The sequence below is a fragment of the Trachinotus anak genome, unplaced genomic scaffold, assembly GCF_046630095.1.
Source record: "Trachinotus anak isolate AG129_WGS33_773 ecotype Australia unplaced genomic scaffold, CSIRO_AGI_Tana_v1 ptg000012l, whole genome shotgun sequence".
Classification (NCBI taxonomy): domain Eukaryota; kingdom Metazoa; phylum Chordata; class Actinopteri; order Carangiformes; family Carangidae; genus Trachinotus; species Trachinotus anak.
Window position 1 is genome coordinate 583,762 of NW_027273863.1, and position 24,571 is coordinate 608,332.

A 24,571-nucleotide genomic window follows, 5' to 3' on the forward strand; every position below is an offset into this window, starting at 1 on the left:
GAGACTCGTCACTGGCATACAGTAATTAATTTCCTATACCCTTACACTAACCTTAACCATCAACTAATTAAATGCCTAACCTCAACCCTTATCTTAACCCAAAACGTGTTTGTGTGTGTGTGTGTGTGTGTGTGTGTGTGTGTGTGTGTGTGTGTGTGTGTGTGTGTGTGTGTGTGCCTCCATGATTTAGCTACTGCCATCACTACTTGTACTGGTCATACGAAGCCCCAGTACCTCTGCTTGATATGGTAGTAGGACTATGTGCCACAAAAAGGATCACCATCAATGCCTCAGGTACTCCTGGATGAATGATGCCGTCACTTGCGGTGTCTGCCATGCAGTGCTCCCTCACATCCACCTGTACAAACAGTGGACTGACATGCACCAAGCAGCAGGCACATGCAAAATGCCTCCAGATAATTTCTAGTTATAATTCTCTCATTTTCTCATGAAGGTAAATGAGAGGCACAGGTTTACTTGTTTGACTGCAAGGTCCAGTCCTTGACAGGAATGTCCCTTTTAAGTCTTGAGGAGCAAAATAGTTTTGCAAAAGCAAAATAGACCTTGATTTGAGTTAATGTAGGTTAAAATGACCTCTTTGAATTATAATGCCCCAGAGGCTCCGGGCTCTGCCCCCCTCCTAACCAGCGGGCGGCGGTAACGCGCCTGCTGGGGCTGGTGGTGGCAGGAGCCCGGAGAAGGCACCGGGAAGAAGAACCCCCATTTTGCTCACGCTTGTCCAGGCAGCGAAGCGGGCTGAAGTAACAGACGGACAGAAGCGGACAAAGAGCTGCAATGGACGGGTAAAGCAGTTCACGTTTCCGTCAGTGCCTCTGGCTGCGGCTGTGCTTGTGTCAGGGACAGAGTGAGCCGAGTGCAGCGCCCAGCTCAGGGTGTGCTACAGGGTGTGCTACAGGGTGTGCTACAGGGTGTGCTAACTGAGCTCCGCCCGACGGGACTCGGTCCCTCCCGAGGACCGCGGTGCGCTGTCGTTGCCCCGCTTGTCTTGCTGATGCGCAGTGGCGGCGACGTCCTGTCTCCGCACTTATGTAATGTGTAGTAGCTCGTTGATAAAAGGTAATGATGCAGCCCGCCCCAGGGTCTCCTTTCCCTCTGCCTGAGATCAGCCTTAACCCGGTCAGTCTGCCGGTCAGTCTGTCCGTCAGTCTGTCCGTCAGTCTGTCGGTCAGTCTGTCCGTCAGTCTGCCGGTCAGTCTGCCGGTCAGTCTGTCCGTCAGTCTGTCCGTCAGTCTGTCCGTCAGTCTGTCGGTCAGTCTGTCCGTCAGTCTGTCCGTCAGTCTGTCCGTCAGTCTGCCGGTCAGTCTGCCGGTCAGTCTGTCCGTCAGTCTGTCCGTCAGTCTGCCGGTCAGTCTGTCCGTCAGTCTGTCGGTCAGTCTGCCGGTCAGTCTGTCCGTCAGTCTGTCCGTCAGTCTGCCGGTCAGTCTGTCCGTCAGTCTGTCGGTCAGTCTGTCCGTCAGTCTGCCGGTCAGTCTGTCGGTCAGTCTGCCGGTCAGTCTGCCGGTCAGTCTGTCCGTCAGTCTGCCGGTCAGTCTGCCGGTCAGTCTGCCGGTCAGTCTGTCCGTCAGTCTGCCGGTCAGTCTGCCGGTCAGTCTGTCCGTCAGTCTGCCGGTCAGTCTGTCCGTCAGTCTGCCGGTCAGTCTGCCGGTCAGTCTGTCCGTCAGTCTGTCGGTCAGTCTGCTGTGTGTGCGTTAAGTGCTTGCAGGATACATGGCGTCGCTTATTTTAATTGTATCAAGCTCTTTGTTAGGTGTGTTACGGTGTTTGTGGCGGCAGCTGCACGGGGCGGGGCTGCTGATGCTTCCTTAAATTAATATTAAATAGCCGAATGCAAAGTATCTTTATTTCCAAGCGCTGAACAATATATGCGGCTTCACGGCTTCACGCCCGGTTGTGTGGAAGTGTGTTTCCTCATACCTTAACCTGAACATAACCCCCAGCATGGAGGCGGGACGCTGAGCTGGCCCCCACTGACGGGCCGCAGGCCTGTCTGTTGTCAGTGTGTTTGCATGAGTGCATGAGGGAGAGGTGTTGGAGGGTGATGTGTTTAATATCTTGTTCAAAACAGTAAAAATCCGTAGACGCAAAAAACTAAGGATACTGTAATTAGTTTACTATCATGTAAGATAAAGGAAGATCCTCACAATTGAGAAGCTGCGTCAATATCATGTATTGAAAAAGATCATAATATGGCACTTTCAGACTGTTTACAAGTGGCTATTTTAATATTATCACATACTATATTCATAACAACAACCTTCATGCATATTCAGCTAAAACTTGTCATTTGACAGTTTCTGATGACATGAGTAGATTTTTTTTTTATTTTTATCAAAGCTGTTACTGACCTTTTCTTGGTGTGTGGTGTGTGATCTTTTGGATGTGTGATCCAAAAGATTTTACAGTACACACCCAGAAAAGTAATCTAGTGTATGCATATAAATTGGTGAAACCAAACAACCGATGAACAAACACATGGCTCATCACCTCAGCCAACACCTCAGGCCAAGAGTCAGCAGTTTACCTACATCTGAAGAATAAGAGACACACCTTCATTGTACAACCATGTACGTATTGTAGAAAGAGAGGATGGATGGTTTGAAAGATCAGAAACCATCCCTCAACAGAGAGGGAGGCCTACAGTGCTGTTCTTTCATCCCTTCCAAGAAGAATCAACCATTCACACTCGGCCTCATTTGATTGCAAGAAACGCTGGTCGTAAAAACTTGGCCTCATGTGATTCCAGCAGCTCCAATGACCAATTGCCACAACCTGCAGGAGCAGTAAGGGACTAGATGAAATCAGTGGCTTTGATAATGACCTTGCAGAGGCTAAATACAGGGTCTCCTCAACAGTCAGTATTGTCCTATCAATCTTTTTAATGACAGTAAAGTGTATTGGTGGTAGGGGTGGAGAGTATAAATGGTACAGAAAGTACACCTGTATAAATTTGCCCCACAGTATGGATTTTTCAATACACCTTGCTGACTGGTGGAGCCCTCACAGATTTAAAGAGGCAGTGACGTAGCTACAACAGTGGGAGGCAGCAATGTACTAATTACATGCAAAGTTGCACAGTAGCAACTGTCACACTGAGCTGAAGTAAAACAAGTTCACATAAATTGGCGAAACAGCTTAAATTACTTTTTTTTTTTTGGTCTCTTCCGGAGTGAGGGTATTGTTGGGGGGTAAAGCAATGGTAGAGGAAACTTTGAGCTCTTTGTTATATTTTTGAATGATAATTTTTGGTTGTATGTGCTTCTCTGTGCATTAAGAACCAGAAATATGAAAAAAAAAATAACATTTAAACGCCTATAACTGCATGAGTTTCATTTAAACTCAAGCTTTGACTTTTTTTGACACACTTAAAGTAATATGCCACACTTTCACCCAGGTCATCCTCATCAATTTCCCTTCCCTCTCCTTCAACGTTAAATAATTGCACTTTATTGCAAATTTGAAATAACATTATTTTCTCTTCTTTTTCTTTTTTTTAATCTTCCTGCATTCCTCCCATTGGCAGAGATGTTGCGGTTGGTGTGAAGGCAAGCTGTCTCACTTATTTACAAATATTACACACATTTTCTATGTCTGCATGAAATTGACCCAGAATAGGCTGGATGTACCGTTGGTGGATTTTAGGATACGGCAGATCAAACGAAACAATACCTGGATGGGACTTTACAAGATAACACACTATAAAGTTTTGTGTTAAAAATAATATATTTATACTAAGAATAAAACTGTCATTTTAATTTATAATGATGTCATTTACTGCTGTTATGTGCATGTGTTATGTTATTTTGTTGCAGATTGTATACAATATACAGATTATACATGTTTGATGAATGTTTGGCATTATTACATATCTGTGTTTATAATAGTGACAATTTTAGAATTTGTGAGATATAATTGAAAGTTTAACGTGTTTTTCTGTTTTTTCTGAACTTTCCAGAGAGGCTCAGATGAGCTCAACATGTATGGTAGCAGCCCCAACTCTATGACCGGTAAGATCACCCTTAACCCTGATGGGATCTGCAAACAACACCCACCGCCATTTGAAGCAGTAATTCATAATGTCTTCAGTGAAGGGAAGTGGTGACGCAGACTGATCATCACATATCTGAACATATCACTGCGTTCAGATATTGAATGACATGTCTGCACAGATGATCAGACACCTGGAAGATATTCATTCATTTTGGCAGCTGAATAACCAGAGAACCAGAGTATGATTTAAAAACAAGCTAAATTCATAAGTCAGAGTGTGAGTGAGCTACGGTGTATTCAGACTTGCTCATTGATGGGCTTTACGTCGTAGATCACATGATACAGATCAGAAATGGAATGAGATTGAAAAGATCAAAGCCTGTAGGGATGCCACTGTAAGGGCAACAAAATATTTTTAGAAGGAATAAAATAAATAGTTTGAAGACTTTTTTTAACATGTCTTTATAAAGCCCTAAATCCAATCTGACGCCATGGTTCTCTGCTGGAAAACTCAAGCTCTTGTTCACAAGTGGGAGTAAAATGGTGACGAGGGCTATTGCTCTAGAATAATGGTGTGATATGACAATTAATCCTCTTTAAATTTGTGTGTGTGTGTCCGTCCATGTTCAGCGAATGGCAGTGACAGTAAGAAACAGCGTCTGGACGAATCACCTCCCTCCAGAGTTCTGCACATCAGGAAACTTCCCAATGAAGTGTCAGAGACGGAAGTGATTGCTCTGGGGCTGCCCTTTGGAAAGGTCACCAACATACTGATGCTTAAGGGGAAAAACCAGGTAAGCCATAACAAAACTCTGTACCGTCAACAAGTACTAGAGTAAAACTGTAGTAATCACAACAACATTTAAGGTCAAATGAATAATTTTTCCTTTTCTAAACAAGAAAAAGGCAGTGACATATTGTCCTGGTCATGATTTGTTGTTCTTCAAAAGCAGTTTTACTGTTTTTTTTCCCCAGGCATTTCTGGAGCTAGGTACAGAGGAGGCAGCCATCACTATGGTGAACTACTACACAGCTGTCACACCACAGGTCTGAAATCCATGCTGGCTTTTTAAATTAATATCTTCATAGTTTAGTGCGTGTGTGTGTGTGTGTGTGTGTGTGTGTGTGTGTGTGTGTGTGTGGAGAGTAATGGAATTTTGTAGGTATTGGCACAGACTACCAAATTTTGAGAGAGAGAGAGCACTGAGTAATTGTGTAATACTATAGTAATAAGTACTCCTCTAGATCAGCTGTTTTGTTGTAAGTACTAACTGAACTACTTATTATGTGGGCCTCATTCTGTTCAGGTCAGAAACACACCTGTCTTCATCCAGTACTCCAACCATAAGGAACTGAAGACAGACTCAGCACTGAACCAGGTATACACATCGATATATTTGTACTTTTGACACTATGCTTCAAGGAAACCAGATGGTTAGACTGATGCTCTTTCCTCACCATGTGTTTCCACCCAGAGAGCTCAGGCAGTGCTGCAGGCAGTGTCAGCAGTTCAGGACGGAAGCTCTCCATCTTCTGACCCAGGAGTTCTTGACCTCGCTCCACCCCCCAGCCCTGTGCTGCGAATTATTATTGACAACATGTTTTATCCTGTGACACTGGACGTTCTACAACAGGTAAAACCTTTACACAAATCTACCAGTCTGACTGGTACACACAGCCCCATCGTCCAGTTTTACCTTTTTCCTGATGTCTGGTTCATCTTGGCTGAGTGTTCATTATGGAAAAATATATTTAAGAAAAAGCACGAACCAATGAACCACAACCCCACCCTCACCAATGCATCTGTTAGAAATACCAATTCAACTCTGAAAATCCTGATTCTGGGACAGCCCTTACTACATTAATGATCACACCTAAAGCTAACCTCTCAGAGACATGCGGCCTTTCAGAAGCCCGTAATTTATGATCTCTACTTGTGATAATATTCATATGTCACATAGCTTTAAACTAGAATGTTAAAAGTGCAGGTAAACAAGCTTGACCACATGTCTGTGTTATTCTGATTTATGTTGACTCTTGCAGATCTTCAGTAAGTTTGGGACTGTGATGAAGATTATAACCTTCACCAAGAACAACCAGTTTCAGGCTCTTCTGCAGTTCAGTGACCCTGTCAACGCACAGCAAGCCAAACTGGTAGGATCACACACACTTTTTAAATCAGTCTTCCATGTGTATTTAGTTAGCAATCAACAAGGTGGGGGGCGGGACAGGGGAGAGAAGAGAAGGGGGGAGCTGGGTAAAGGGGCACAGTAGCAGTGAGAGACAGTAAAGCCGGCTCATGCTAACAAATATCACCAGTTTAAGGATTATCAGGGAAGGAGAAGGTGTGGCAAACCCCTCTGACACCCCCAGACTGTGTGGAATTTTGAATGAGATTGATTGGGACTACAGACGAGAGACTCAGATGTGTTTTCTACTAATATAAGTAGCTCTAACCCACACCTCCAATCTGGTTTCATTGATTGAACTCCAGGTTTTTCTAACTCTTGACTCATCCAAGGAGTTCACACACTTTATCCAAGCGACAGTATGAATATTTGAATGATGTTAAATATTGACAAGAACCATACAAAGATTTTTGTGCTATTAGTCAAAATATATTGTTTATGTCTATGACTGAAACTTGGATGAAGATCTGACCATATTTTAAGACAAATTTATACATGCCAAAAGTTTTTACCTACTTTTCCTTGCCATTGTACTGTATCTGAAAAACGCTGTTGAAACATATTGTGTTTCTTTCTGCTTCTCACTCTCCTTCACACCAGTCTTTGGATGGACAGAACATCTATAATTCATGCTGTACTCTGCGGATAGACTTCAGTAAACTGGTCAACCTCAATGTCAAATACAACAACGATAAGAGTCGAGATTACACAAGACCTGACCTTCCTACTGGAGACGGAGAGGCAACTAACAAGGATCATTCTTTATTGGGTAAATATTCTGCTAACCTGATCTATCTGCACCGCATCCATTCATATCCTCACTTAAACCCGAGGCCCCATTAAATGAAATGAAATGAAGACCTCCCTTTCAACTTCATTTTCATGGCTGGTTGTGCTGCACAGTCGTATCTCACTCAAAGACCTTCCAACCAATACAGTCTCGGTTTGTACATTACGATGGTCATATTAAATGTTCACTTAATGCCCTTCAACAGTGAGTGTGCCTCAGTGGAGGTGCAGCGCGATAGAAAAAAAAACGTATGATTGGTTTCCCACTCCCACAAAGAAAATAATTTGCTACAGTGTCATGGTGGACTTATTTAGAAATAAAACAACTTTCTGGAAACCAGTAAAACGGCCACTTGAATGTAAATTTGTGACACTTGTCCTGGCATTTCCAGAACCTATTTTTGAAACACCCACGAAACTTTGACATACATGAGTCAGTTTTGGCCTGCTAACATGACACACAACGGCAGTGTACCACCAACCCAGAATACATAAAATGGACTCTAAGTAACATTACCATGACATTTGTGCTGCACAAAATTTCTGCTGAAAACTTGCTGAGTCTGCTGTAAATGTACTCTCCAAACTAGAAACACTGGGATTAAGAATGTGCTGAAATCGCCCTTAAAGGCACAGAAACAAATTTACATGTTAATCTACACACAAGATCTAAATTCTTCTTCGTTTTGTACCCCCGGTGTGCTTGCATCTTCGATAACTTTACGTAGGAAATTGTCCATCTTTACGCTCATTGTGTGTTTTCCATGGCCACCGTCGTGACTTCATGCAGAGTGGCACTCTGTAATGAAGGGCTCATGGGGAAAGAGCCTGTCTCTCCCCTATTGTCTGTTTCCATTCTCCAAAGTGCTGTGTCTGTCTCAGGGAGCTTTGTTTGATGAAGTACTGGCCAAAAAGTAAGCTGAGTAACACTGAGCATGACTTCTTGGCCAACTGGGGACAGATTTTCAGTGTAGTGCACGTGTTAGCTGTCTGATACTAATGTGTATTAGAACATTTTGAAGTGCATTAGTAGATTAAGCTCATGCTGGAAGGTACGTCAATATAATTTATATATTTTACAGTCATGTTTGCTTTAATTCTGTAACAAAGAAATGGTGTCTTTGTTTCTTCACAAATGACTTCTTATAACGTCTTCTGTGCCATGTTTATGCTTAAAGGATAAGCTCACATTTTTAAAGTCTGTCTTAAAACACAAGGCAGGTGCCCCCATGTGCTACCAGAAAAATCACTTCCTAATAGGCTTCCAGTGTAAATGACTGGATACAAAATAGTCAGTCAGTGTGTGGTAGGCACCTTCCAAAGTCTTTTAGTATGAAATTCTCTCTTTGTCTTTCTTTATTTTAAGACAAAGCTTTGAAATTATGAACTTGAATCTGAATTTAATAAAGTATTTTATCTATCTATCTATAGGTTGTTTTTTTACTAGTTTTCTTTAGTGCATTTTAAGTTGCTCTTAAAGTTTAATGCTGGGTACCAGTAAAACCTGCAACAGATTAGGACCAACTACAAATCAGGACCTTAAAAAATTCAGCATTCTGTAATCTGTAAACGGCCTACATGTCAATATATAAGTGACAAAGAAAAAACTTGAATTAAATGCCAGGCCAGGTAACAAGTGGTAAACCTAAGGCTTCATGTTTACTACTCACCACAGACACTCACTTGACACGTAACGATGTTTAAAAAATAATTATTATTACGTCAGTGTGCCAGTAAAAGTGGGCATACATAGTGTCCTTGGTCTCAGGTCAGATCAACCCTTCACTCTTCCTCAGCTCCAACCTCTTGTCCAAATATATGGTTTCTTCTGGTTTCAAAAAATCAAGATAGCAATGGCCAAAATGCCAAACTAGAGGCTTCAGAATGCTAGCCTACAAACCAGTTGGTGACTTCACGATTGGTCTGTTACAGTGTTAAAACACACAGTTATTTTTGTTTCCATAACAATTGCAACAGAGTTCACATGGTTCAGTTATAACTGAAATGGTCAGTAGTCACCTCCCTGTTCAGTGGGAGTTCTTTTGAACGCTTTATTGTGGGGTCTGAACACTTTCCAAACCACAGTATAGCAGTACTGCACTGTTAGTTAGATATTTGATGTAATGACAATATTTACTCATTTTGGTTTAATACTGTTACAGTTTTAATATTTCTGACTTAGATGGGTTTGGTTTCTTGTGATGACTGTATTGTGCTAGGTTAGATATGTATTTTGTGTTATAAATGTAGTTGTCATTGTCTTGTAGGTACCCCATCTGGAGCACTAGCTTCCTACTCAAGTGGAGGAAGTTACTCATCTTCTCTCTCCCTCTCACAGGGTGGAGGTACTTATCTTTTCTGTTTTCATAATACTGTTTGTCCATCACTCAGACTTAAGATTGGTAATTACCTGGTTATTTCATGACATTAACATACTTACTGTATACTTTCCTGCTTGTGTACAGGAAGACACCAGCCTGAATTAATTGTAATAATATATTTGGATCAAAAAGTGGTACAGTAAGCAGCTATGGACAGTTACAGCTGATAAATGTGTGTGCAGGTCTTAACAATCCTATGAATCTTAGTTAAAATTGAGGTTCCTACATGACCAAAGGCACAGATTTTTCATTTCCATTTTTTTTCACCAAGATTGTTCAAGATTGTTATTTGTGTAATTGTACTTAAATAACCAAGCTTTCAAAGCAAATCACATTTTACTGCATATTAACATATAAAACAAATGCAGCCTGTCCCTCCCTCTCTTTACTGTCTTTGTATGTCATTCAGGCTTTGATTACATTTCAAGTGGGAGATGCATCATCTTTAATTACACTGAGCACATAGTTGTGGTAGAAAGGAATGAGCCATCAAAGATTTCAGTCATTTACACAGTTTGCAAACATCAGGCTCAGAATACTTAATGGTTTCTACGTTACAGTGTGTATGATGTTCATTACTGAAATGACTGAAGCAGCTGTGTGGACCATTTTTACCCTCTGAAATTGTGCGTTTGGGTTTCTTTTTTCTTTTCTTCTCTCATTCTGATGTTCATGCATGTATTGCGGTGCTGTTGCATGGTCGGGTAATTGTTAAACAGAGTTGTGTATATTTCATTCTAACTGACAATATTTAGAATCAGTTAATCTATTGAAGAGGGCCTATTAGTCTTGACAAAAGTTGATTAATTTTTTGCATTGATTAGTTGATGTTAACAGGAGCAGTCTTTTTACTACCCTCATCTAGTTTTGTGCTGTTCTATGTTTGACTCCGATCTGTTTCCTGTCTTGTGCTTTTCTATCAGGAGCCATCAGTCCTCTAAGCGCCGCAGCAGCGGCAGCAGCAGCTGCAGGTCGTGTCGCTCTGTCTGGGTCTGGAGTCTCAGGAGTCCTGTTGGCATCCAATCTAAATGAAGAGGTACACTGACCATACACATAACTTAACTGTGAATGAGCATTTCCCAGCTCTCTCTCAAGTAACTCACCTCAGCTTTTGAACAGACTGTGCTGAATGATTTTCTAGAGTAACTGCTAGTAGTGTGAATTTGTGTGTGGATGTATGGTTGCATGTGTGCTTAGCCTACTTTACAGCATGATTTATCATGCATCTTCCACCAAGGTGAAGTCCATGTAATACTCTTAAGTCTTAGAGTACTAAAGTTATATAATATAAAGAGTATTTCCAAGCATTTCTGCAAAAAAAGGGGCGGTGGGGGGGGGGTGTTGTTTACCAAGTATCGACTGAATAGGGCTCCCAAACTTATACAAATGCCACAGCTACTGTTTAGTTTTTTCTATTTTTTTTTTAAATTTCATGAAATACAAAGAAACATTTGAAGAAATCATCTTCAGTATCTCTTTGCTGCAGGAATTTTATTTTCTTCTCTTCACCTAAAAAATCAACAATATATGCAATTTATCCAGCAGTGACCAAATCTTTTCATACAACTGTATATTTTTATCACTGATTTCTGTTTATTCTCTTAATTTTCTGATAATTATTGTAAATGTGTGCCTGCTCTGTCACATGTATCTCTGAATCTACTGTACCTGTTACTTATTTCTGTATGTTCCATCTCTCTATCAGAGCTCTCTCTCTCTCTCTCTCTCTCTCTCTCTCTCTCTCTCTCTCTCTCTCTCTCTCTCTCTCTCTCTCCCCTCACACCTCTGTGGAGAGCGGTTTTCACACTTCTGCCCCCTGCTGGTAAAGTCTCGGTGCAGCAGCTGTATCCCAGCTGTTTGACAACACCAGTCATCAGCTTGACAGCAGCAGCTCCTGTACTTGGGAGCATGCTCAACACAGTCCAGTGGCTAGGTAGTGGTTGAGTGTGGTGTGGCCACTTTTCATGTTGTGAATGTTGAATCCAGGTGGTGCTTTTTCATTTACTTGTTCATACTCTCTCAAATGGGCAGACTAACAGATGTTAGTCATTTTCATACAGACCCCTATTTCCAGGTAGCACGGCTACAGATACTCCAAACACAAACTAATCTCTAATCTAATTCAGTTTGACAAACAAGTTGATTAAGACCAAGATTCAAATGAAATAGTTTAACACGGTTAAAACATCTGCCAGTGATGATGGGGAGTCATATCTTTTATTGAGAGGATAGCTGCAACTGAGCTGGACTCCAAAGGTCATGTTGGTTGAGCCCCTGCCTGTGTTGCAGACCCTCTTTGCCTGAACCTCTTATTTTGGTGAAAATGAACACATTGCCTTTTAGCGTATTCACCTCCATGCCAACTGTTTTAACTTGACAGTTAGGTGATGAATTCTGCAGGACCAATTATCTCTGATTTTCAACTATGTTGGTGATTGTGTAAATTAACATGTCACAACATGAATTTCTTGTGTCAGCAGTGGACTCATAACAGTATCTGGAATGATCCAGTCAAAGGTGATTGCTTTATGCCAAGATGACACAGGTCTTATGGAAGGATGGATCCTGCTGAGTAAAAAGAAATTTGTTCAGATTGACTCATCTTCAAGTATTAAGATTTTTATCAGTTGTGCTTGAGGATTTTCTATCTTAGAAAAAAAAAACTTTTGAAGCAATCAAACTGAAGTTGCATTGTTATGTACAATTCCTTTACATGTAACTGTACATGTGTTTGTCTGATCTGTCAGTCATAGACAGTTCTCCTGCCACCATTTACCTCCAGTTACATGTGATCTGGTTGGCCGTTTGCTTCATGGTGCTGCCCCCCCCCCCCCCCCCCCCTCTGGTTTGGTATCTCCTGCCACTCAGTCTTTCATTCACTTATTGATTTCCTGATATATTCATCCATCCATTATTAAATGCATTATTTTCTACCTTCCTCCCATCCTTATTATCCTCACTGATAAATGCATCCAGTTGTGTGTGTGTGTGTGTGTGTGTGTGTGTGTGTGTGTGTGTGTGTGTGTGTGTGTGTGTGTGTGTGTGTGTGTACTTGTACTTGTACTTGTACTTGTACTTGTACTTGTACTTGCTACATAGTAAGAACCAAAAAAAAGTATTTTACTAACAGAGTGAGGACATTTTGGGAAAGTGAGGACATTTTGGCCGGTCCTCACTTTTTGAGACACCTTCAAATCACATGTTGAGGGTTAAGACTTGGTTTCAGAGTTATGGTTAGAATTAGGTTTAGGTTAAGGTTAGGATCAGGGTTAGGGTTAGGCTCTCAGGTGTGATGGTTAAGGTTAGGGTAAGGGGCTAGGGAATGCATTATGTCAATGAGTGTCCTCACAAAAATACAAAGTACAAGTGTGTGTGTGTGTGTGTGTGTGTGTGTGTGTGTGTGTGTGTGTGTGTGTGTGTGTGTGTGTGCGTGCGTGCGTGTGCACGCGCACGTGTACATGTGTTAACAAAACTGGAAATATTGTGTGTGTGTGTGTGTGTGGAAACAAACCAGCGATCATTCAGACTCCGTTGATATCCCACTGATGCTCTGTTTACTGACCTCTGCTTTGGTTTTTGTGTCCCCTCCCCCCACCCCCTCCTTTCCTCCCTCCTCTGCTCCTCCCTTCACACATTTATTTTCTCTCCATTTGTCTCTCCTTTTGGCCATACATCCTTTAACGTCGTGCACTTCTCTGAACCCCCCCCTCCCCCCTCTGATGTATGTTTACCCCTATTTTCTTTCATCTCCTTTTCCTCACTTGACTTTTCTTATTCTGGTCTAACCTGACTTTGGCTTTGCCGTTTTGATCCACTCTCCAAACCCCCTCTTCCCCCATGCCTTCCATCTTTGCTCCACTCCTCCTCATCATGGAAACCACCACCTACCCCTCGTCCAACGCTGGGCGGTCTGATCTCTACCTTCGTCTCTCCTTCTTCTTCCTCCTCTGCTCCTCCTCTTCCTGTCCTCTGCTCTGCGGTCTCTCTCTCTAAAGATGGTCACGCCTCAAAGTCTCTTTACCCTCTTCGGTATGTTCAACCTCTACTATTCTATCTGTATATCTCTCTCTGTTGATCCTGTTTTGTTCGCTCTCTTCAGTGATGTCGTGGACACGCATTTTCCTCTATATCTTTCTGTGTCTCTAAGCCTCCCTCTATCATATTGTACACTACAGAGTTAAAATCTGCTTCTGTCTCTACACCAATAAAATAGTGAGTCTGAGAGACTTAGCGCTTGGTTGGCTTATCTCTTAGCTGATGAGAACAGAGACACCAAAATCATTTGTGTTGTCGAAACATAAAAGCTAAACCAGATTCAGTTTGTAGGTTGAGATTCCACTCCAAAACTGCATCTAAACATTGTGCCGTGCTTTCCTCAGTTTCCATGCCTTAAAGTTTCCATGCCCTAACCCTAACCCTAACGAAAATTTGGTATGAAACCTCCAAATCAAGATTTGGACTGATTTGAAGAAAACAGATACCGAGGAGCACTTTCACAGCTGCCTCACAAAAGCTGCTGTCAAATATTTTTATGAGAAGCAGCTACAGTTGGCAGTAACAATAATTAGCACAGAAACAGAATTCTTCAGAGAGCTAATGGCAGAAAAGAAATGATGAGGATCTAATCTGTTAGATGAAGGGAGGAAGAGGAAGGAGGAGGTCCGACAGCAGGTTCCATTTACGATCTGTTACCCAGTTTGAAAAAAAAGATGGCTGACTAAGCTCAGATGCTCACAAACCTCTGAGTAGAAATCCTTTCTCTTGTGGCATTCTTAACTATTACAATCTATGAATGATTTCATTCTGGTTCTTCATTTAATTTAGTAAATAATGCTCTTTGTGAGGCAGTCTCTCTACTTGGCCACAGATAATTGCAGAAAGAAAGACTGTTGTTCACAGCACTCAAAACCAGTCAGTCAGTGGACTGTTTGTGGAAGTCTATGTACAACACTGGAGCCTTCATTCTACCAGGGACACAAGGATTATTTTAGTGTTTATGTTCTCACCACATTAACAGTTAAGTTGATCACAATATCCCAGATTACTCACTAAGACTCATTCTAGCTTTGAAATCATCTGCGTCTCTTCTCCTGTTTGCCTCTCTCTCTAGATTTTGTATTAATCATGTGCAGTCATGCTACACCTTTTCATTGAATTCTACAACTTTGTATTTGGGATTACCTGCCACCCAGTCACCTAAATTATATCATAAGGGTCACATTAAACCGTCCACCACCAATTTTTTACATATTTGTCGTGACACTTGCAGGAGCAGTTTTATGCACTTTGGGACGTCCTCAGAGACTAAAATGATCTTCCTCAAAGGCCTAAAGAAACATGATCTTTTTAGGTCTTCTCTGTGCATTTACTGTAGATGTTCCCTCATATAGTATGTCCTGTCTTAGGTTAGTGCGTATCTCTCTCCTACAATGTTCATTTATAGTTTTACATTTTAATCACCTAATCAAGTTGGATTTGTGAATTGTGCCCATGCTGTTAATCCTAAACATTAACAGTCAGCCAGATGCCTCCGCTGAGGTGTCTGACTTCTCTCACTGCTCAGACTACTTGGTTATACAGAAGAGTTTGAATGAGTTTCTAGTTCTAGTCAAATCAGAAGATTCCATCTTTTCTTTTCATTTGTCTTTCTGGCACTAACTTTATTCCTCTCATCCTTCACACCTCTCCTTTTTTTTATCTTCGCCGGCTTCATCTCTCCTGCTCTGTCTGTTCTGTCCTCCTCCTCATCCTCTCCTCTACCCTGCTCTCTCTCTTGCTTGCTCTCTCCCTCTCTTGGTCTACCTCTCTCTCTCTCTTGCACTCTCTTAACCTTTAGGAGTCTATGGTGATGTCCAGAGGGTGAAGATCCTCTACAACAAAAAGGACAGTGCCCTCATCCAACTGTCTGATGGCAACCAGGCCCAGCTGGGTGAGTTTTGTGTGTTATAATATCCTGATGAGGTCACGTGCAGGTCCCAGGTATGAGAAAGTTGCATGAATGTCAAGAAATTCATGTAAGTTTTCTCTGAAAAGAATTTTCCACATTGAGTGGGAATGAAGTATAAGGTCTACTAGAGCTTTTTGACACAATATTTACATCAATTAGTGCTCAGTCTAACCATATTGTGAAATGAACATTATATGTGTGTGTGTGTGTGTGTGTGTGTGTGTGTGTGTGTGTGTGTGTGTGTGTGTGTGTGTGTGTGTGTGTGTGTGTGTGTTCATTTTTGCAGTATGGATGTGGATGTATCACCCTGATGTCAGGCTTTTAGATGTCTCACCTGCTCATGATCTCTGTCTTTCTAATCTGTAGCTATGAGCCACTTGAATGGTCAAAAGGTGTTTGGTAAAGTGATGAGAGTGACACTATCAAAACATCAAACTGTGGCTTTACCCAGGGAAGGACTGGATGACCAACTACTAACTAAAGGTAAGAGGATCTGCATTCTAGAGGGTGAACTTGTCAGTATCTATGCAATAGCTTATTATGCAAGTTGTGATGTTGCCTGATAAATTGTAAGTCAGTAACTTACATTCTACTGACATTCACAGGACCAAGGCAAGTCTTCAAATGAAATAGCAACATAAAGTCCTTAAAATCCAGTGTTCCTCGTAAACTGTTCAAAAATAGCTTCCCAAACATTTGAGTCATGTCCAGACTGTAAGTATTTGGACAGTTACACATTTTTGTTACTTAGTCTCTGTGCTTCAACATATTCAATTTGAAATAAAATAATGGAAACTACATTGAAGTACCAAGTTCCAGCTTTAATTTGAGTAGGTTTAAGGAGGTACTGTATAACATGTGTAGGTCTAAAGATGTAGTCACAGCTCAGGCCTTAAATGCTAAGAAAGCCTTTGACCAAGTAAGCTAATGGTTTCAGTAGGGCTGCAATGATCGAATATTTTAATTTAAGTAATCGAGTATTCTACCAATTATTCCATCAAGTAATCGGGTAAGAACAACTTTTGTCTTATTAGAGAAAAAGACACGAGAAATAAGAATTATATATAACAAATATGTGGAATATAGAAATATATAAAAAATAATAGAACAGCTTTCTTAAAATGAACAGCTAATTGGTTTCTTTTTAAGAAAATTCAAAATTTTTATTGCTTAAATTGTTACATTACACTGGGGAACAATTTGAAAAAAAATTCTGTTGAGTTAGATTTTTATGCTAATTAAAACTAAAATTGGCATGCTGATTCCAAAACTGCAGTCAGTTTTTTTCTAGCACGTCAAGTTTTTTCTCCACAGCTCACCCTCCAGATAAGCAAAGTTCCACTGATTAGCTGTAGTAAGACTTGCCAGCTGATCACGATTGGACTCATCAACAGCTACGTGGCAACTTACATCAACCCAACCGGTCGAGGCAGACGGCCCCCCACCCTGAGCCCGGTTCTGTTGGAGGTTTCTTCCTGTTAAAAGGGAGTTTTTCCTCCCCCCTGTCACCAAGCGCTTGCTCGTTGTGGGAACTGTTGGGTTTTTCTCTGTAACAAAGTAAGGTCTTGACCTTACCCTGTAAAGAGCCTTGAGATAATGTATATTATGATTTGGCGCTATACAAATAAAATTGAATTGAATTGAACTTGTTTGTGCAGTCACAATGAGACAGTGTGGTGAGAGGAGTGTGCGGCTCCCAATAGGTCAGTACCAATGTTCCCTCTAATGTTCCATGTGTCTGGGCACACACACGCTCCCTGAGCACACTGAGGGCCATGGTGAGCAACACCAGATGTGCCCGCTGTGGCCACACACCAGTATCACACCTGATCAACACCTGGGATCATAGCAAGTTACATGGCTTATTAAAAGAATCAAATTACAGCAGTAATTTCCATTCGTTTACTTTTAATGTCAGTGATTTGACCCACTGAAAATGAAGTGCACTGTTGTTAGCTCGCTAACTTGTGCGGCGCGTATGGGAAGGGCACCTACACAAGCAATGTCAATGCTGTGATTGGCTGCGTAGCGGAAGTGAACCGTATCGTATCATTGGCTGGGCATCTGTCACTCACTGTGTTACACTGCAAAAAGTTACAGAAAAAATGTTATTGCTCTAATTAATTTACAGTTTATGTTGAATTTTATTTTATGCGCTGTATAGATTTTCTTGTGCACTGAGAATGTGTGAGCAGTGCGCGACTGCGCAGGCGCGCAGCTGAGAGGGACCATTGGTCAGTACTATCAATATCTGCAAACAGAAAGCTGGCATAGTAGGAATTAAGAGGATTCGTGCTGGCTTTTCTCTTAACCTTGTAACCATGGGCTATTTCGTTTTATGCTGTTTTTTTAGTTTTCAAAGCTTGGAACTATTCCATCTTAGTACAGTATTTTTCATATGTTTTAAGAAAACGGGGATCCTATAGTTCAAAAACTTGACGTGATAGAGAAAAACTGAGATCGGTTTTGGATTCCGCACCCAAAAATGAGTTAAAAACAGCTGTCAGACCTAACTCAACAAAAATTCTGTTCCCCAGTGTTATCTGTCAAAATTAAACGCAGCTCACTCTTCTCCCCTGCGTTTGTGTGTGTGTGTGTGTGCATGTGATGACATCGCTCTGAACAGAAGAACAAACTCTTTTTTTTTTTTGTGGAATTACTCGCTCTTTAAAAAAATACTTTTACACTCACTAACTTTTGTGCGAAAAGGTATTAGAGGCTGAAAAATCTCCACTGTCACTGCCTTCTGACATTTTGCAACTGACACATAACAAACACAAGTTTTTTGCTCTGCCTGCATCTGGGAGACTGTTGCTGGTTGATGCTACAGAACCTAATGCAAGTTAAATTAGCCACAGTAATTAACTGCGGTAACAAAGGGTTATCGTGATAATTAATACTAACCTTTGGGCCTTTTCACTGTGATTTAGCTTGAAACCAGTCACTGTTTCATCTCTAACTGTGACCACTGAGCTTTTATTTGGATTAAACAAAGCTTTGATGCAAAGAATTTGCCTTGATGACTTTTATTAATTGAGTTGAATAAGTTTTTCAAGGAATCGTTTCAGCCTTAGGTTTCGAAACATAATGATCAATTACATTTGAGCCGATGTGTATATGTGTCTTAAATCCCACATTGTCCACAGCTTTGAACAGCACCACATCGTTAGCTAGATAGAGTGTGACTGCCTCAGTCACCTCACTTAACATTGTTTTCTGCTGTTATTGAATGTTTTTTGACTGCTCTGATGTGTCACTCAATAAAAACCTGTTTATGTTTTGCGGCCTCATAAGACATAGATAAATGGGGCTGTACCAACCTGAATGAAACATTCGACAGTTCCTTCAGGTGCTTCCTTTTAAGGTGGTTCAACAGATTTGTTGGATTTCTTTGGCACCAGCTCCTCATCCACCAGGCTGCTAGGTCATGTTGAATTGTTTTTCAAATATGTCATGGCTAAAGAAACTGTAATATAGAGACAGGTGACATAATTTTGCCAGTAGGCACAGCCCTGTAATAGGCAATCCTTCTGTTGGTTTGTTTCTGTTGGGTAGACTGTGCTCAGTTGGTACAATGGTAAAATGTCACGTTCTCTACAGTCAGCTTGAAACGAGAGAAAAACATGAGATTGCCATCTCCTGTTTGGAAATGAAGAAAACACATGAGAATTTCTAATCTAACTGTCAGCAGTTGAGTTACATCGTGGGTAATGTAGGCCCCCCCGGGCTTTGACAAAAAGAATGTGTGGAATGAAAAATACAGTATATCTATCTGCTGCATTTATTGACTCTTAATGTAATCAAGAGTTTTTGCACCCCAGGTTTATTTTTGTTTTCTCAATATTTAAAGGTTGGGTATAAACAATAATATACAGTGTTAAGGCCTAAATTCTAATAATAATGATAATAATATTTCACCCAACATTATGGTTGTCATTACGTCAGTATTTTATTTCTGTTGGACAGATTTCTCTGGTTCTCCACTGCATCGCTTTAAGAAGCCAGGATCCAAGAACTTCCAGAATATCTTTCCTCCCTCTGCAACACTTCATCTCTCCAATATCCGGTACTACAACACATCTCAGTCAAATTCTTTCCTTTTTGTATAAGTTTGTATATAAATAATTCAATTAGTGTTGCAGTCTTTTTGACTTTACACTGCTTTCTTTCATGGTGATTCATGTTTGTCTTTTGCATGCCCAGGGATGGTGTTGGAGAGGATGATCTACGTCTTCTGTTCTCTAACAGTGGAGGAACTGTCAAGGCCTTCAAGTTCTTCCAGTAAGAAACAGTTCAATGTGAAGCTTGTATTGTTCTGAGCTGACCTTCCTGGGAAGTAAATAGTGCCACTGACTTCCCAGACTAGAAATATGAACTTTTATGGTTACTTTGCATAAAATTCAGCTGTTTGTCTCTGCTCTTCCCTCATCAGGGACCGTAAAATGGCCTTGATCCAGATGTCGTCAGTAGAGGAGGCAATCCAAGCACTGATGGATCTTCACAACTATGACATGGGAGGGAATCACCATCTAAAAGTTTCCTTTTCAAAGTCCACCATCTAACCCTCACACCCGATTCCTAAACCCGAGCGAGCGAGTCGAGTCACTCCCATTTTCCCTCTTTTCATTGTGTTCTGTTAACCTTGTCTGTTATCCCCAAATCTCAAATTAAGTAGTACAACACACAAAATGTGTCTCAATATACAAAGTTTAAGATTAAAATGGAAAAACAATTAAACATTGTGATGCCACAAACTAAATGTGAATCATACAGACTGGTCTCCTTAATTAACACAGATGTTAAAATATTTGCCAAAGGTGCTTACCTTGAGATTTAGAAAACCATCTTCCAGCGATCATCAAGAATGACTAAAACGGATTTGTGAAGAAGAGGCAGGCCTTTCATAATATATATGACGAGTACTGAATATCATCCACTAAAAGAAAGATGCTAAAGACAACTGCATTCTACAATTGGACACTGAAAAGACATTCAATAGAGTTGAATGGCCTTATTTATGTGATATACTCTGTGGATCTGGTCCTGAATTTTGTCAGTGGATGAATACTGTACTGTGAACCATTAGCTGAAGTTGTTAGAAATAATTTTACTTTAGAGTCCTTCAGTCTGTCGCAGGGCATTCACCAAGGTTGTTCATTGTCTCCAATGTTAACTGTGTTGACCCTTTAACCTCTGGCAACAGCAATCAGAAATCATCCAGGGATAGAGGGAATTAACATTTCAGGCCAAGAGCATCAGATTTCTATATTTGCTGATGACATTCTCTTATATCTCTCAGATCTAAAATGTTCACTACCTACTTTGATTAATCTGAGGTTATGGGTTCAATCAGTCAAAATCAACAATATAATATAATCAACAAGCTCATTTGTTCAAATATTTTCAAATACAAAGTTTCATTTGCTCTAAGATTCAGTCATATCAAAGCCCTGCTTTAAGTATCATTAAAGAACTGGCAAAGTCAGACCACTGTGCAAAAGGAAAGATTGGAAAGGAATAATCAACAGAATTTTCATTAGCATCCACAAAGAAATCCCTGTACACCCATCATTTTTTATTCTTGCTTCTTGGTCTTCTTATTCCAAAAGCACTGGCACTAAGAACTCATGAAAGTAAATTGATTAACCTTTGCCCATCGCAAGTGAAGTGTCTTATTGCTAGATATTAGAGAAGTGTTTGTGGTCCGTCTTTGAACCTTTGGATTAATGAGCTTTCTTCCTACTGAGCAATTGAAAGGCTTATATACACCATCAAAATTTCTTAAAATATGGGATTCATTTCTTACATTTTTGGAATCAGTACCTGATAACCTAACTTGTTATGTTTGGCATTTACCAAGTGAGACTGTACCCCATTTGCATTGCTTTTTTTTTTCTTCTTTGAAATGCAGGTATGTAGGTATGCTTTTATGCACGTTGTTATATGTGTAAGTAATTATTTATTTTCAGCATTTTGTTGTTATTGTTTTTATAAACACTGATGGCAATCAGTTCTTGGAGGGGGGGGTTGTCTCAAGGAAGATTTGAAAAATATAACCAAACCTTTCTGGAAAAGTGATGTATAATGTTCAAAAGCAATAGAGATGAGCGATACAAAAATTAAACATTAAGTTTCAGTTAAAATATTCAGAAAAACCTAATTTCACAAAGTAAACTCTTGACCATGAGGAGCAGTACTTACCCAAACCCCAGCCCGTAGACAGTTTGCAAAGTTTACAGATTCCTGCCTTTTATCCCTATAACACGTAAGAGCAGCTGAACACCAGCTGAAAATCTCATCTCTCCTGATCTCCAGAGGTTTACCTTTTCACCTGGCTGCAGTGATGTAGAGGTGTACTCCTGGGTGTGTCAGTACATTGTGACATCACTTTTGGTTACAGGTGCAACAAGGCACACTGTGGTCAGAGGTGAAAAAGACTTTCTCACTTGTCGGAATGGCAGCAGACTTCCTTGTTCCTCTGTTGAGGCTTGAGTTCCTGTAATTCATATTTTGCTGTACATTGTGTTGCTACCTGAACCTTTTCTGTTCCCAAGCAAATGTCAGTATCAACCCCAAACTGCCATTGTTCAGTTACTCCTCATTCTCTGTGGTAGTAACTCCAACCCAACATCTGACATGACCAGTTTTCATCATCAGTTATGTCACTCCTCTTCCCTTTTGTCATTTGAAGATTTGTATTGGACAGTGCCGTTGCTGACACACACATCCTCAGTGTGCTGATTCACTCCTCTAGACCTCTTCCTGTTTGTTTGTGCACTTTGGTGCGTTCAAATAAAAAAAAAAAAAAAACTTAAAAAAAACTGATATCTTGGACATTTCATCCAAGCTACAAACATAAAGGAGTAGAGGGTGTTTTCACTGAAGTGTGATTCACTTTGTTCTCTCCTCTCAGCTACAATGTAAATATGACCAGCATCTAAAGTTGCTTTGTATTCTAGCAACCTACACTGAAACAGCTCGCAGCTTTCAAAATGTTGCTGCACTACACACAATCATTTAAAATGTTTAAACACCAGACATAACTCAAATTTGAGGATTTCAGTACCAAGAAATCCTCAAAGGAGATAGAATAGACTCTGTGTGGTGCAATTTCCAGTTTCAAGAGACATTTTTTGTGAACTGTGAACAATCACTCTGAGGCCGTTTATACGTGATGCCCATTTGATTAAAAGCAGCAGGTTCATCATGGCCATAGTATGGGGATGTTTAAAGGCATAATGGAAAATGTGAATCATAATTTGAAGCTAATGATGCCTGTTGAGGACAATTGAGTACTCCCCAAACTTCCTTGACAAAATAACCCGGAATGTATTGACATTAACACATTGTAATAATATTGAAGGTGGAGCTTTCCTTGACAAATACAGGCATCTGTAATGTTGAAATCCCATCCCGGTCTTTTGAAAACCATTGCTGTGCACACACACACACACACAGATAGAGAGAGCAACACACACAAACAGAGGGTGCATGCTATTACTTTCTTTTGAGACAAGGTCTCAACATGTGATTCTGGTCTTGGTCTCTGATTTTGGAGGAGACCTGTTGGGACCAAAGTACATGCGCCTTTAGTCTGTAGTCTGATATTTTTATTGATTCTTCTGTGTCTTTAAACATTTAATTTTACTGGTAATGTTTGTTGATCCAGTGTTGTAAACCTGAAGAAACAGATTGCTGTGTTAATTTTCTAAAAACAGACATTAACCTTTTGTCAAACACAGATGCACAGAGGATTGTGTCTATGTTTGAACTCAGGTCATGTCCAAAGTCTTTTTTTGATTGTTCTTTTAGGGGATGGTTGTAATTTCTTTACTTGAATTCAGTTTTTATTTTATTTAATTTTTTGTCATAACATTTCAAATTAGCACAAATTAAACATGCCTTTTCTACCAAGGAGCCCAGGTTAAATTGTGTGTGTTGGGACTGGGTCAGACCTCTGCTTTCATCTGTCTTAACCTGTCAGCCTGTCAATAAACTTCTCTCTCTTTGTTCACTTCTGTCTCTCTGCTCTCACCTCTATCTGTTGACGTCGTGGTCCTTCTGTATTTCTGCTGAAACATGAAGTGTGGCAGTGTGGTCACACTATGGGGTGACGTGATTGGCTGAACGGTGAGAGGACGGTGGCATCACTGTCATAAAAATTGATATTATGATGTAAAATGTGTCGTATGAAAAGTGACACAACAAAGTAAAACTACTGTCATTGGGAAAATAGTTATGTTACTGTTTGTTAAAAATGAAAACCAATAGAAATCCCTTGTGAAAATGAATGATGAAATAACATTTGCCTCAATAATTTCATAATTGTTGGTTGAGTAATATATTTTTACACAACTTATCTGTATGATTATTTCATAATGTCTTTTTTTTAATTAATATTGAACACTTTGGACTTCCATACTTGCCTTACTTGTTCCATTCTCCTGTTCCTGGTACCAATGAAACTAGCTTGTCTATCATCATACCAACAGGATAGACCTGAACGGGGAAATTAAAGAACAGCTCTTGTCTCTTCTTTGTTATCAGGCCTTGAGCCCTTGACATGCCACAGTGAAGCTGCACATTGCACAACAGATCCAAATGTGTCTGTTCACAGCTTCCAGACGTGAATGTGTGAATCTGTATGGAACAGGACATTTGTACACAGTAACTGGACTACCCATTGATGAATTCATGCTTTAAAAAAACAATAATACAGCATCTTTTTCATATGCAGTTAATACACATTTTTTAAGTGGTCAAAGTAAAGAAAAGCTCTTCCCTGTTTGAAATACAGAAATAATGCCCAAAGATCCCTCATCAAAAGCTGAACTTGTCTCCTGTTCAGAAGTATCCAGCTGTTGATGTTATAAAGTACACTGTACATTTCATTGAGCTTTTAGTATTATTGTAGAGTCCTGCAACACGGGCTGCTGTAGTAACACCTGTAGTTTCTGGATGAATATGGTGATGTAGCCACACAAACCAAGCACTTCATTAGGAACGCCAATACATCTACTTGCATAAAATCATGCAGGAGCTTCAATTAATGTTCACATCAAACATCAGAATGGAGAAAAATGTGATCTCAGAGACTTTGATGTGGCAGGATTGTTTCAGACAGGCTGTTTTTTTAAACACACAACAGTCTCTAGAGTTTTACTCAGAATAGAGCCAAAAACAAACAAAAAAACAAGCATCCAGTGGACGGAAAACATCTTGTTGATGAGAGAGGTCAGAGCAGAATGGTCAGACTG

The 24,571-nt window shown here is 40.4% G+C and overlaps 1 protein-coding gene across 2 annotated transcripts; it reads left to right on the forward strand.

The window, feature by feature from the left end:
- Positions 1-666: 666 nt before the first annotated feature.
- LOC139629012 (polypyrimidine tract-binding protein 2-like) lies at positions 667-23,228 on the forward strand. 2 transcript variants are annotated; one of them, XM_071491338.1, is made up of 17 exons: positions 667-803; positions 3,542-3,563; positions 3,974-4,025; positions 4,639-4,802; positions 4,984-5,055; positions 5,316-5,387; positions 5,484-5,642; positions 6,052-6,162; positions 6,798-6,966; positions 9,254-9,331; positions 10,291-10,403; positions 13,363-13,396; positions 15,204-15,296; positions 15,681-15,797; positions 19,281-19,380; positions 19,518-19,595; positions 19,747-23,228. In XM_071491338.1, exons 1-17 carry the CDS (start codon positions 796-798, stop codon positions 19,874-19,876), a joined length of 1,572 nt encoding a protein of 523 aa, XP_071347439.1. In that variant the 5' UTR covers positions 667-795; the 3' UTR covers positions 19,877-23,228. The 2 variants fall into 2 exon arrangements, with proteins under 2 accessions (XP_071347439.1, XP_071347440.1); XM_071491339.1 differs by lacking the exon at positions 667-803 and adding an exon at positions 876-1,077.
- Positions 23,229-24,571: the final 1,343 nt, after the last annotated feature.